This window comes from Phoxinus phoxinus (genome assembly GCF_949152265.1).
Source record: "Phoxinus phoxinus genome assembly, chromosome: 12".
Classification (NCBI taxonomy): Eukaryota; Metazoa; Chordata; class Actinopteri; order Cypriniformes; family Leuciscidae; genus Phoxinus; species Phoxinus phoxinus.
Window position 1 is genome coordinate 24818095 of NC_136887.1, and position 12618 is coordinate 24830712.

Here is a 12618-nt window from a genome sequence, read left to right on the forward strand (position 1 = left end):
TAATTGCTCTGATCTCATACGATACGAGTGACAGCTTGACATCATCAGAGAAGAGAAGTTATTTTGATGAAAGATTACGAGGGAACACAAATTTGAAAAATAGTGATGTGCCCGGATAATTCATTTATAATAAATACTGCAACGTTCCATGAAACAACAACAAAACATTTTTTAATCATTTTGATTTCCTGGTGTTTTAAAACGGGCATTGCACATTGAGTGGTAATAGCAATTATGGCCTCTAGATGGCACCTTAACCGTACTGACAGGTACTGACAGTTCCTCCATCCATGCAACTTTTCCAGTACATTTAAGCAGTCTAAATCTTTTTCTTTTTTCTAGTAAACGTTCAAAATGTCCATCGCTCAGTCAGCGCTCACCTCTGGTGCATTTGGTGTTAGTGGAGAGTTTTTCTTGCCTTTATCATCCACAGGGAGCACAGAGGAAACAGCCTTAAGAACTGTAGCCCCCTCTTTGTAAAACTATCCGAATATTAATACCCATCAAATCCTGCTGGGAATATTTCCCTACTTTCCTGGTGTCGAAAAGAATAACTTGATTTTCTCATTGCATTCCTCAGCCCGTTGAACTAACAGTGGTCTGAGGCCGTGTTAGGGAGGGCGCCGTGAGTCAACAGCCACTGCGGTGGCATCCAATTTTCAATTCCCACTGAAAACACGCAAGCTTTTGAGGGTTAAACTGTAGAAAATTATTTATTTATTACAAAAATATTAAAATACACTTACATGAGCACCAAAGTGAAACTCGCAGCATGCAGTAGCCCATCTCAGATAAACATATTCTCACATTTATAGTTTTTTTTAAAAGAGATTTGTATATTGGCTCACAAGGGGTTTCTAAAGACCTGCTGAACTGAATAGCTTTTGTTTTAATCTGAAAATATATTAGCCTATCATAACGACGTGTTAACTGCTCATCTATAAATTGCAATGATATACAATGTGTTGGAAAAAAAATTGTTTCCTCGATTGTAACTAGCAAACAGTGATTGCATTGACACAGAGAGGGTACGTCACGTAATACTGTAATTATCAGAAAGTTGAGCTGAATACATACACATAAAGTACCTTTTTAATGGTAATACAATGAAAGGCCTTGCCCCCTTTCCGTTTAGTCATCCATCTAGTGTCCCTGACATTTCCTTGCATAATTTCTTCACAATATAATGTTACAAAACAAAAACAAACAAACAACAAAAAAAGAAAACACCACATTTGAGCTAAATTACTGACATTAATGTTCAGAACACATTGTAAACAGGGCCACCAGTATTCTTAACACACATCACAGTTTCTCCAAAAATAAAACATCTCCACTCTACTTCCTGTGTAATGCTTGGCTTTGGAATAGCAAAAAGGTCCAAGTATTGTTCTTGGACTGTTAGCACTTGCTCGGGTTGCTTTGATTCACTGTTATTGGATTCTGAACTCCAAAGAACCTGAAGGAAAATTGAGGTCCACTGCAGCTCTACTGAGAGCGAGTCATTTTCCTTGACCTGAGACATTTCAAGGTAAACGGGTTCCATCAGAACTCCTCCACGCTTGTGTTCGGGTCATCCTCGCGCAGTCACAGTACGGTTGTGGCCCTCAAGTGGTGGCCCTTAGCTCATGAGAACAGAGGCAGCAGCATTGGTCACCTGATGGTAACCTGTTAACACTGGTAATGGAAATGCTGGTGTACTTTTCCCTCCATGTGTGCATGGGAGTGTGTGTGGGTGTGCATGTCTGTGTAGACCTTGGTATAAATCTTTGGTGGGCCGCTGAGAGCCTGGGGCCCCATTGCCATAAGTCTCTGGTTGGGCAGGTCTGGGTTGATGGAGCTTTGCATGCTGGGCTCCTTGTCAGGAATGTGATGGTCTCGATAGGTCGTCGGTCGGGGAGGCAAAGCGCTCTGGCGTCTGCGGCTGTGGCACAACCAGAGCACGATGGTGCCTACGATGAGCAGGGCAGCAGCTGGGATCCCAATGATAAGCGGCCAGGGAAGACCGGGGCTGATGTGCCGTGGAATCACATCTTTTTCCACCTTGGGATCTGTAAACAAATACTTGCATTTATTCTAGGGCTGAACAACACAATTAAATCGCACTAAGCCATATTGTGATATCAGTTTTAGTCCAATAAGTAAATATATGTGCTTTTGGTTTCAGAGTGAAGCATGTCATTTACACACGTGTAGTTCATGAAACAGTGTTCCAGAGCAACATAAAGGCTTGGTTCATTTACTGTAGCCATTCTGAGCCATTGATTCTTTCCAAATAGAGTGATTCAAATCATTTGGTGAAACTTTCGGTATTTCCTTTTTTCACATCGAAATATACATCACAGAAAGCCAAAATATTGCAGACAGTGTTTTTTCAATATTGTACAACCCTAACTTATTCACTGCAATATTAGTGCAGTAAAGTCACTTAGTATGGATGGAAGAATTACAGGAACTGACCTGAGAGAACGGTGAGGTAGGCACTGCGGAAGCTGTAGCCCATGGTATTAGCCCCTAGACAGATATACATTCCAGCATCCTCGTCGCGTGCCTTGACGATGGCCAGCTTGTTGAGGTACGAACCATCAGGTCTGGACCACACGTCTCCAGTGGGCAGCACCACAAAGTGCTGGCCTCCAACCTCCAGCGTGGAGTTATAGCGACCCTCTGTGCCTTGATCCACGCGCTTCAGCCACTGGATTACAGGCTTCACGTCACTGTGGACTTTACATTGGAATGAGGCTGTTCCACCAAACTCCACAGTGGTGTTGACAGGATGGGTACCAGTCAGAATGGGTTTGGAGTTGGTGCGCTCTGTAGAGAAAACCGATCAAAACTTTAAATAACTTGAATATTCAGTCTGGACTTCCATTAGATCACTTTGCACATTTGCAATTGAGTATAGTGTAATGGTAAACAGAAACAGTGGTCGGAACCATGGGATAGCAGTTAGCTATTGAGCTGTGGTGCTAATGCATAACATTCTACCTATACATTTCAGTCAACTCTGAACTATCCATATCAATAAAACTGGCAAAAAGTATTAATACATATTTTATAATGCAAAAAATATATTTATATTTTTTTATTAAAAAAATTATATCTAAATATTTATATATATTTTAACAAATATATTCCATGCTATGCTAACCATTCAGTTTAGATATCACAACTCATTATTTATTATTAAATATATTTGATATATTTTGAGATAAGTAATATATATATATATATATATATATATATATATATATATATATATATATATATAATGTATATACTGTATGTATAATTATTGAAAATATTTGTTTTAAAAAAAAATTTCAAGAAAGATTTCAAAAAAATCAATATAGGTATAATATTCAAATTTAAGACACAAATATTTAGTTATAATAAGTTAAATAAATATTTAGTTTTGTTAATTTAGTTAACAAAAATCCATTAATACCTTTGCACTGGATAACAAAAACAAAGTTGCAATTATTATAAAATAAGATATATTATTATTTAATAATAAAAAAGTTCATTATATATTATAAAATTAAATATTTACTGTATATATGACTACTATAGATAACATTGCTGCTAACAGTCCACTTTGGCAACCAAACTCACCAATTACATCCACTTTGTAGGTGGCATTGATGTGTCCAGCTGCATTAGAGACGTGGCAGGTGTATTTGGCACTGTCCTGAGGCTGCAGGTTCTTCAGAGTCAGCGTCCACTGTGGCCGTTTACTCTGCTGAGGGCTGGGCAGCTGGCTCTGGTCTTTCCACCATGTAATGACCGGTGTTGGATTGCCACTGGCCAGACACTTGAGACGCACCGAGCTGCCAACAGGCTGCTCTAGCACACGCCTGCGCATCTTTGAGGGCTGACTGAAGCATGGCTTCACTGCGGAGGAAATAAAACATTTACAGCATTAGGTTATGGCTGGAAGACAAAACATATACTGTTAGATAGTCACACATCAGTGAGAAATGATCTCTCTTAAGCTCTTTCAGGATGCTGGCACAAACAAGCCCCATGCTGTTGAGTAACACTGAGTGAAAGGTGACGAGGGTGTGTATCAGTCGCTCACCCCATGGCTCTCCGGTGGGGTCCTGCAGGGTGAGATCTGCGTTAGGTTCTGCCTCGTCTGGCGGAGGCTGGTTCTGTGTCACAGCTGCATCGTCTGAAAGACAGACCAAAGTGATGAAGCATGATAAATCTTTACTGTTTCATCATGCTTCACTTCAGTATTCTACACATGCAGATTCAAATAATCAGTAGGAAGAGTGTGTCACATGTACTGTATGCTCAGTTTTTTTTTTAGCTTCTGTGTTCCCATTTGCCTTAGTTCCCTAGTTAGTGTCCCTGGCTGTTAATTAATTTCTACACACCTGTTTCTGTTCTTCCTAATTACGTTATTTATCCCTGTGTATTTAATCCATGAATTTCCTGTTTCTTTGTCTGGTATCGTCTATGTTAACATGGTTGAGTTTTTTTTTGTTCTCCTACGTTCTCCTGAGTATTCTTTATTTATTTTATTAAAGACTGTTTTTGTTATTAAAGTCGGCATGAAATCAAAATTGACCCCATTTACTTTGTTAGCAGATATTACTAGTCTTGTGGTGAACAATTAATCAGTGCAAGTTAATACACGGAAAAAAATTGTTTGCCGAAGTTATCTTTAATCAAAGTCTGAAAAGTTACTTCCGGGTCTGGAATGAGTCTTTTTCTGATGACATAGGCTTGACAACTTGGGTTGGTTAAACGCTTAACCACTCCCCTCAAACCGTTACTCTGCTATGGGCGAGAGATGGAGAGGAGGAGCGCTGAAGTAAAACCCTGCCCTCTGTTCAATATTCCGTTTCACTCGGAAATGCGTCACAACACTTGAGAAAAGTCGTTTGCAACTTCCGGTTCACGCGGACTTTAATGTTGTTAGTCGTGCGCTTCATACTGCCAACCGTGATAGAGAGGAGGAAAGAGATTTCTCTGAATTAATTATTGTGCATTTCTGTAAAACCTTATTATGACATTAAAATACCCAGTGGTCCTTAAAGCATTTGGACACTTAAGCCACACATAAACAAAGTATCTGCATTTGATACCAAATACTGAACAAATTAGCTATTAGAGAGGGGGGGAAAAAAGAACCTGAAAAAAAATTCTCCCAAAAAATAAGTAGCTTAAAGTTTCAAATTCTATATTATTCATTAGATATATTATAAAAATAAAAAAAGACAAAGTCACACGTACAAGTCACATCATAAACAAAAAAACATAAATATCTTGCATTGGATATAAGAAAATATAAAAATATGGCAATTATTATATTTTTATATTTAATTAGCAGAAACAATTTTCAGGGAAACCTACAAAAATATTTTTTAGGTTAAAAATGAAAAAACAAAAAAATAATTGTTTAAAATTAAGACAAATATTTGGACACTTTCTGGGTGTAATACTTTGTTGCAGAGGTAATACGATTTTTGTTAGAACATCCATATGAACTGACATCACACTACAAAAAAACTTTGGTCCAGTTAGAAGTAATCAAAATGTCTGAGTGTAGTTTTGTCATGACAACTTTTGGAGTGTTTGGTAATGGTTATGACAATGTTGATATATATGGTCTTGGCGGAATAGATCTGCTATATTGCTGCTGCTTTTATTGCTGCTGCTGCTGTTGGTTATTGCTGTTGCTGCAGAGCAAGTACGGGATTACTTGCGAATATAGCATTCATGAATTACCTGTAGCAGATCTATACAGGTGGAGCTGGGGAAGTTGGAGGGTTTCTGAAAGAGTGCTGCACTGCTAAGGCAAATGCTGACCAAGTATTTTAAGGTTGAGCACGCAAGCTCATTGGCTGCTGATACAGTAGAAACCAATCATCTGTGCCCTATAGAGAATGATATGATTGCAAGCGTTTGAATAAAGGACAATGAAATGACAGAATTTTGTATTTCTGAGGAAAGGTTTAGCATCATGTGTTTTCAAGTGACATATGCTATGTCATTTTTAATATAAAAATACTTTCTTATAAAATAGGATTTACTTATGCTACTCAGAGAGCAATTTGAATGTCAGCTTGTTTCAGTATCCGTGGATTAAATTCAGAATGAAACTATTTAATTTTTTTAAAGCATAAGTTAAAGTACTAAAATCTTGTTTAAGAACCACAGTCAAACACGTCAATTCAAAAATCCTCAAGTTCTCAGGCATACTTTAAGGGATAGTTTAGAAATTGGTCCATAAATCAGCAGTCAGATGTTGCTCTAGCAATATGAGCTCTTTCATCTTCATACCCACTATTAATGTCTGCAATTGGTGTAATGTAAATCATGTTGAATGAGCGGGTCAATGCAAAGGCCAACACTTGGTGAGATTTATTTGTAGTGCTTTGAGAGTCAACAGAACCCCTCTGTGCAAAAAACAAAAACCAAAAAACAATGCTTGGAGATCAGTGGACTGTGAGGTGTGTAAAGGATTGTGTGTTTTGTTTCAGAACCGGTGACATTTAAGAACTCCATGGGAACGATAAACCAGGTCGAACCAACTTATTACTTTGGAGGGGTTTGTGCGCAAGGGGTGAGCAAACACTGCTATATTGTTTCTTCTCTCTGGTTTCCACACTGTTTAAAACACAACACTGTGTTGACTTAACCCTGGACAGGAAACCAATTAACTGACTTTAACCTAAACTGTGCAGACAGAGCTGAGAGTGCTGCTTTGTTTGGGATGAATTTCTCTGGCTTGGCTCACAGGAATGCACAGAGAACCCTCTTACTCCCCTGAATCCACAGCAAACTGATCGTCAACACACACACAAGTGTGTACATGAGCGGAGCACAACATCTTTAAGTACACATTACTTATTCTGGGCAATCCCAAATAAACAAGCCACGAATCAACACTGTGGCAACAAATGGTTCTCACATGGGAAGGTGATGAAACTACTTAATAAAATGCCTTCTGAATACTTTCCATAGTTTTTTTCAGTCAGCGTCATCAGTGGTTGGTACAGCTAGTACTTCACTTAAAGGGTTAGTTCAACCAAAAATAACGACTTTTTTCAGCTATTAATTTTCTTCTATGTGGGCCTCTGAGTGAGTTCACATAGTGTAACAGCACAACACTTCTGGGTTGTACTTTAGAACGAAGGCTCACTATTGGCTGGCATCACACACATGACCAGTGTCGGCCAATAGTAAGCCTTCTACCAGAGCAGCACTGCACTGTTACACTATGTGAACTCACTCAGAGGCCCACACAGAAGAAAATTAATAGTTGAATAAAGTCGTTATTTTTGTTTTGTTTTTTGAGCACAAAAAGTATTTTTGTCGCTTGATAAACTTATGGTTGAACCACTGTAGTCACTTGGACTATTAAAAAAATTGTCTTCACTAACTTTCTGGGCCGGCAAGTTTCAATTAAATAGAAGCCTATGGAGGAGTGAGACAGCTCTCAGATTTAATAAAAAATATCTTAATTTGTGTTCCGAAGATGAACGGAAGTCTTATGGGCTTGGAACAACATGAGGGTGAGTAATTGAGTTTAAATTTTTGGGTGAATTAACCTTTTAAGAAGATACAGTGAAACCAAATATTATACACTGTTACAGTACTTCCCCCCTCCATTACACATAATTCAAAGCCTACAGCATACAGTCTCACATTGATTCTGGTACCAGTTAGGATACTGTTTGGTGGACTAAATATGGTAAAATAAGCAATAAATGGTAACAATTGCTTCAAATAATTGTATTAATGAATAGAAGTATTTCTTTTAAAAATACTTACTGGCCCCAAACTTTTGAATGGTAGTGTATTTTCACATTACTGAACATGACAATGAAAGGTTGGTGTCTCTTCAGCTAGTAAAGCCTTCAAGCTCTCTGTTTTTCTTTAGTTCATGCTGTCCCGAGGCTGTGTGTGTAGCTGCTGTGGGGAGCGCACTGCACCTTTGTCCCTGCTAACCCCTATATGCCAAGCACAGGCCTTGCATGTTCAACACAGACATTCAAGCCAAAGCTAGCAGAAGTGTTTTCACCAGCCTTCAGTCCTTTGTTACCTTTGGCCCTGGGGTGTAGGAGCAAAAGTAAACCATTGGCGCTCTATTCAGGACCAGCAGAGTGGAATCACAGGAGCTTTATGTGGGCTAAAGTGGTCTTACTGAGAGCCCAACTCCAGACTCTAGTTTTCTGGATTGTGAAGGGCGAGTTCTCTAAACAGGTGTCCAAAAAGACAGATGTCTTCCTGACACAGCATTCTAGAGCTGTATGGCATTGTGAGTATTACTATGCATGTTTCTAATGGAGTGAATTCAGTTCACTTATTCTCAGTGATGTTTTTGCACTGGTGAGGCAGGAAAAAATTGGCAAAGGAGCTCTGAAGGACAGGCAGCTCCTTTTCCTCTGCAGCCCTATAGAGATACATATAGAAAGGTGGTGCCCAAAGAAGGTGGGCTTGGTCAAGGTCCACAGTCAGCCCCACAGCTCAGCTTACAAATGATCTTCATGAGGACTCAGTGTTAATAAGGCTCACATATAATTTTTTCCAACTGGGATGAAGTTGAAAGCAACGCCTTCAAAAAGGTTCATTCTCCATTCATACCTGTGCGCAAACATACATTCCTGTAGATCTGTCATATAGAGCTCCACATGCTTAAAAAAAAAAAAATCAAAGCAAAACAAACATTGAATAGAAAGCAGGGTGAAACATTTCTAGTGGTTTTTGACCGACATCTAAATAAAATAAACATCAAAGGAAAAAACTTTCTCGTTACCTTTTATCTATCAAGGTTGTAATGAAGATTGAAGATGGTGTATACACTCACTGAGTCTTTTGACTGAGAGTGATGCTGTGTTTTTAAGGTAATAGCCTATCACTAACTGAAACCATGTCTGTTCCAGTAAATCAAAAGAAAACACAGCCAATGCCGTTTACCATAGTCAGATTATAATACTAGAAATGGAAGAGGTATGAACTGGTCATTTTTTTTACAAGTACAATAACACTTTGGAGTGCTTTCCAGCCCTTTTGAGCTCTTCCAATAATTTTGTTCTTGATGAAAACATTACAGAGTTCTAATCTTCCTTGAAAGAAGCGCGGTTATGTGTTTTCATGTATTCAAATGTATTAAAAAATACTGGAGAGAGATGAGAGGGAAACACAAAGGAATAGACAGCTGTTATAAAAGCAAGTGCTTATTCCTGCCAATAAAATCAAAACAAAAAATGAAATCAGATGGGTAATGTAGATAAGCTTTCATGCTTTTAAACAATATGATTTGTTAGCTTTACAAATACACCTCATTTCCATCTGTATATTTGGCATGGCATATCTCTATAAGTGCTGACTGGAGGCAAATTAGAGACCGTTGGTACATTCACAGCAGGCAAAGACAGAGAGAAGCAGATGAGAAAGGGTAATTAGAAGTCTCCTTGTATCTTTTATAGAGCCATAAGTGGTTTGCTGCAACAGTCATATGGCGACTCGGGAGGAAATTGGCCAAACCTAATGTGCCTGTGTTCTTTTCTTCTGTTGTGAGTGGAGTGGGCCCGGAGCATCCTGCAGAGGGCCCGGCCCAGCCTCTGGCCCCTCTAATGAGGTGGATGAAAGGCCCTTTAATGTGGCTCTCTGATGAAGGTTGGTAATTTGCATCCCTTTAGTTTAATTAAAACCTTTGCTACCCCTGCAGCTCAAAAAAGGCTCAGTTGTATGCCATGAAACCAAAGCCATGATGTGATTAGGTTCTGGTTTGAATTGCTCATAGTAGAAAAAACAGGGTGGGCATGAGATGCATCAGGGAAATACCAGAGTCAAAATATTTAGTGAATTTACTGGATGCTATAATTTGAAAAAGTGGGGTCTAAAAGTGTAAATATATCGGAGAAGGACGAGGAAGATGTGGAGCAGACATGAGGGAGAAGCCAAGGTGGAACCCTGATGGACCTCTTGGGTGGAAACTTGGGGCTGACCAATGGAAATGGTGCTGTCAACCTTGGAAACCCCTGCAGAATTGGACGACGGAGCAAGAAAGAAGGGGGTGACACCGGGGGGAAGGACTAAGGTAGAACCGGTTAGGTTTGGCCTCTTCGCCTCCGGTCCGCAGCGAAACCTGAGTAATGAGAGACCAAGGTGGAGCTGGAGGGACTAGGGAACCAGGTGGAGCACTTAATGATGGTTGACCACGGTGGAGCTGAGGGACTGTAGAGCCGAGGCAGAGCCGAAGGTCTGACAGCCTGAGGTGGACCAATGGGACTGGAGGCCGGGGGTGAAGACGTGGGATCCAACTCACAGCGTCACGTTGGTGGTGAGGGGGTCCGAGGCGATGCTAATGAGCTGGAATGAGTCAGCGGCACGGGAAGAGCAGAGGAACTGCGAGGCACCAGCGGGTCAGGTAATTACAGGAAATTAGACAGGCCTGTGGTGAGGATGGTGACATTGGGATGGGAAGGACATTCGGTGGCACTGGGTCATCCATGATGCCGAGTGTGGTGGGCTGGGAAGGGATGTGCTCAGGGTGAGGACATGGATGGGAGCTGGCCCAGTGGTAAAATTAATAAGCCAGCGCTCCTCTACTGGTTCAATGGTGGACTGTCTTACAGGCGCTAACTCCTCAGTGGACCCATCAATGGGCTCCAGCCTTGGGACGGATGAGGCGAATGTCTCTGGCTCTGGGGTGGACACTGTGGCTGGGTCTGTTTTCGAGGATGGAGGGGGCTCAAGCTCGTAGTCCGCGGCAGGCTCGGGCTCTGGTTCCATGGCGGGAATTGGCTTTGTCTCTGGGTCCGTCATTGGGGGATCTCTCTGCTTTACTGGGACACTCCGGGATGGGATGTTGTGTCCTTTCTTAAGCATTCAGAGAGATGGCTGCTGGAGGTGTTGATAGTCCTGGGGAGTCGGAGTTAATGGTGTCGTCATCCCAGGTTGAGGGAGGATCTGCACAGCCATAAGGCATAATCAATGAACTCTATGAAAGGACGGTGATCTAGCAGCATCTGGTCCATCCCGGTCTAGAGGAGCTGTTTAAAAGTTTTGTCGTTCTAGTGCGCATCATGGTAATGCTCCAGGAACTATTCTTTTCATCCATTGTCATTCCAGTGCTCCTGTATAATTGCCCTTACATAATATTATAACTTTAAAAAGGTGCTTCTTAAAAAGTTGGAATTTAATGCTGATTTCCACGTTTCAATAATCAATTAAGGGATCACTTATTGAAAGGATGATGTTTTTTTATTATTATAATTATATTATTGATAGATTATATTAATTACCTAAAAAAGTGAAAATATGATGTAACAGGGTTGACGAATAACCAAGTTGGAAATAAAGAGAGATTTTGACTAAACACTACCTTTTATATTCATGTATTTTTTTCTATCTTGCATAAAAAAATTAAAAAAATCCTGTTACAGGTTGAAGTCATTTTTTTGTACACAAATGTATATAAAACACAAATGGCACCCGTTTTGTAGAATGACAATTAGTATCTAAAAAAAAGACTGGGATACAGTAGTATTTATGTGTTTGATGTCAAACACATCACAAGAACCATCACAAGCACTGGAAAATGCTCTTAAAGCCCCCCTTTGATCATGCGTCACTCTAATACTGATGTAATTCGTAATTATGATTACTTGTAATGTGACATGGAGCTTCACAACTTGAGCTCTCAAGAGCGTGTTTGTTTCATTTCTTTTATTGTAGGGAAATAAGCTTGGACAAGTTCAAAGCACAAACACATATGGACACAAATTAATTCATGCTTGTGAATAGTAGAAGAAAAGACATAAAAAAAGGGAAAGATGAAAGGATGCTTGATGGAATTGAAACCAGTCTGGACTCACATGAAATTAAGCTGAACAGAGAGAGACATTGCAATGGCATATAAGAGTGAGTTCAGGCTGGGAAGTGGGAAGCATAACTGAGAAAAAACAGTCTGTAACTTCAGTAGAATGGCAGAAAAAACTGATTTAATTACAATGTAAATGTAGGCTGAGGAAATGGTTTCTGCTGATTTTATGTTAATAAAATAAAATTCTGATATTATAATACTGATCAAATTCCATCATTCCTTTACTTACATCATTTTTTTTTTAGATTACCAGTTCACGCCTATATATAATCCAAAGTTCTGAGCTGTATACAATAAAATTGTATACATTATTAAAAATGTTGGTGTCTAATATTTTATTTGAAATCTCTAATGCTCATCAAGGCTGCATTTATTTGATAAAAAATACAGTAACATATAATATTGCGAAATATTACAATTTAAAATAACCAAAACATTTAACTGGAATATTTTTATAAAATGACCCAGTTCATGTTTCTTCCCCCTTGGACTGTTTAAATAGGAAAGAAGCATTTCCCAAAAGAGGAGCTGTCGCGGAAAATAGGTGTAAATCAGACTAAACATAAATACTGCAGCAGTGAGGCTGTTCTGCTCTCGGGCCAGCCAAGGCAAGCGAGTAAACGCATGTCTATCGGAATGGAAAAGAGCTATGTAGTTTAGCAGCGGGAAAGGTTATGAGCAAATTATCTCGAATGAATGAACGTCAGTGCTGTAATTCCCACTCAAGCCAAACCTGGTCAAGGTAACATGACCCAAAGACTGGAAGGCAT

The 12618-nt window shown here is 39.6% G+C and overlaps 1 protein-coding gene across 1 annotated transcript in view; it reads right to left on the minus strand.

The window, feature by feature from the left end:
* Window positions 1-694: 694 nt before the first annotated feature.
* LOC307008283 (fibroblast growth factor receptor-like 1) overlaps window positions 695-12618 on the minus strand; it is a 31217-nt gene continuing 19293 nt past the window's right edge. The window contains exons 4-7 of the mRNA XM_079631017.1: window positions 4082-4174; window positions 3616-3894; window positions 2461-2814; window positions 695-2051 (exon numbers count right to left, since the gene is read on the minus strand). Coding sequence (XP_079487143.1) covers window positions 1672-2051; window positions 2461-2814; window positions 3616-3894; window positions 4082-4174 — 1106 coding nt within the window. The 3' untranslated portion in view covers window positions 695-1671. The remainder of the gene's footprint in view (window positions 2052-2460; window positions 2815-3615; window positions 3895-4081; window positions 4175-12618) is intronic.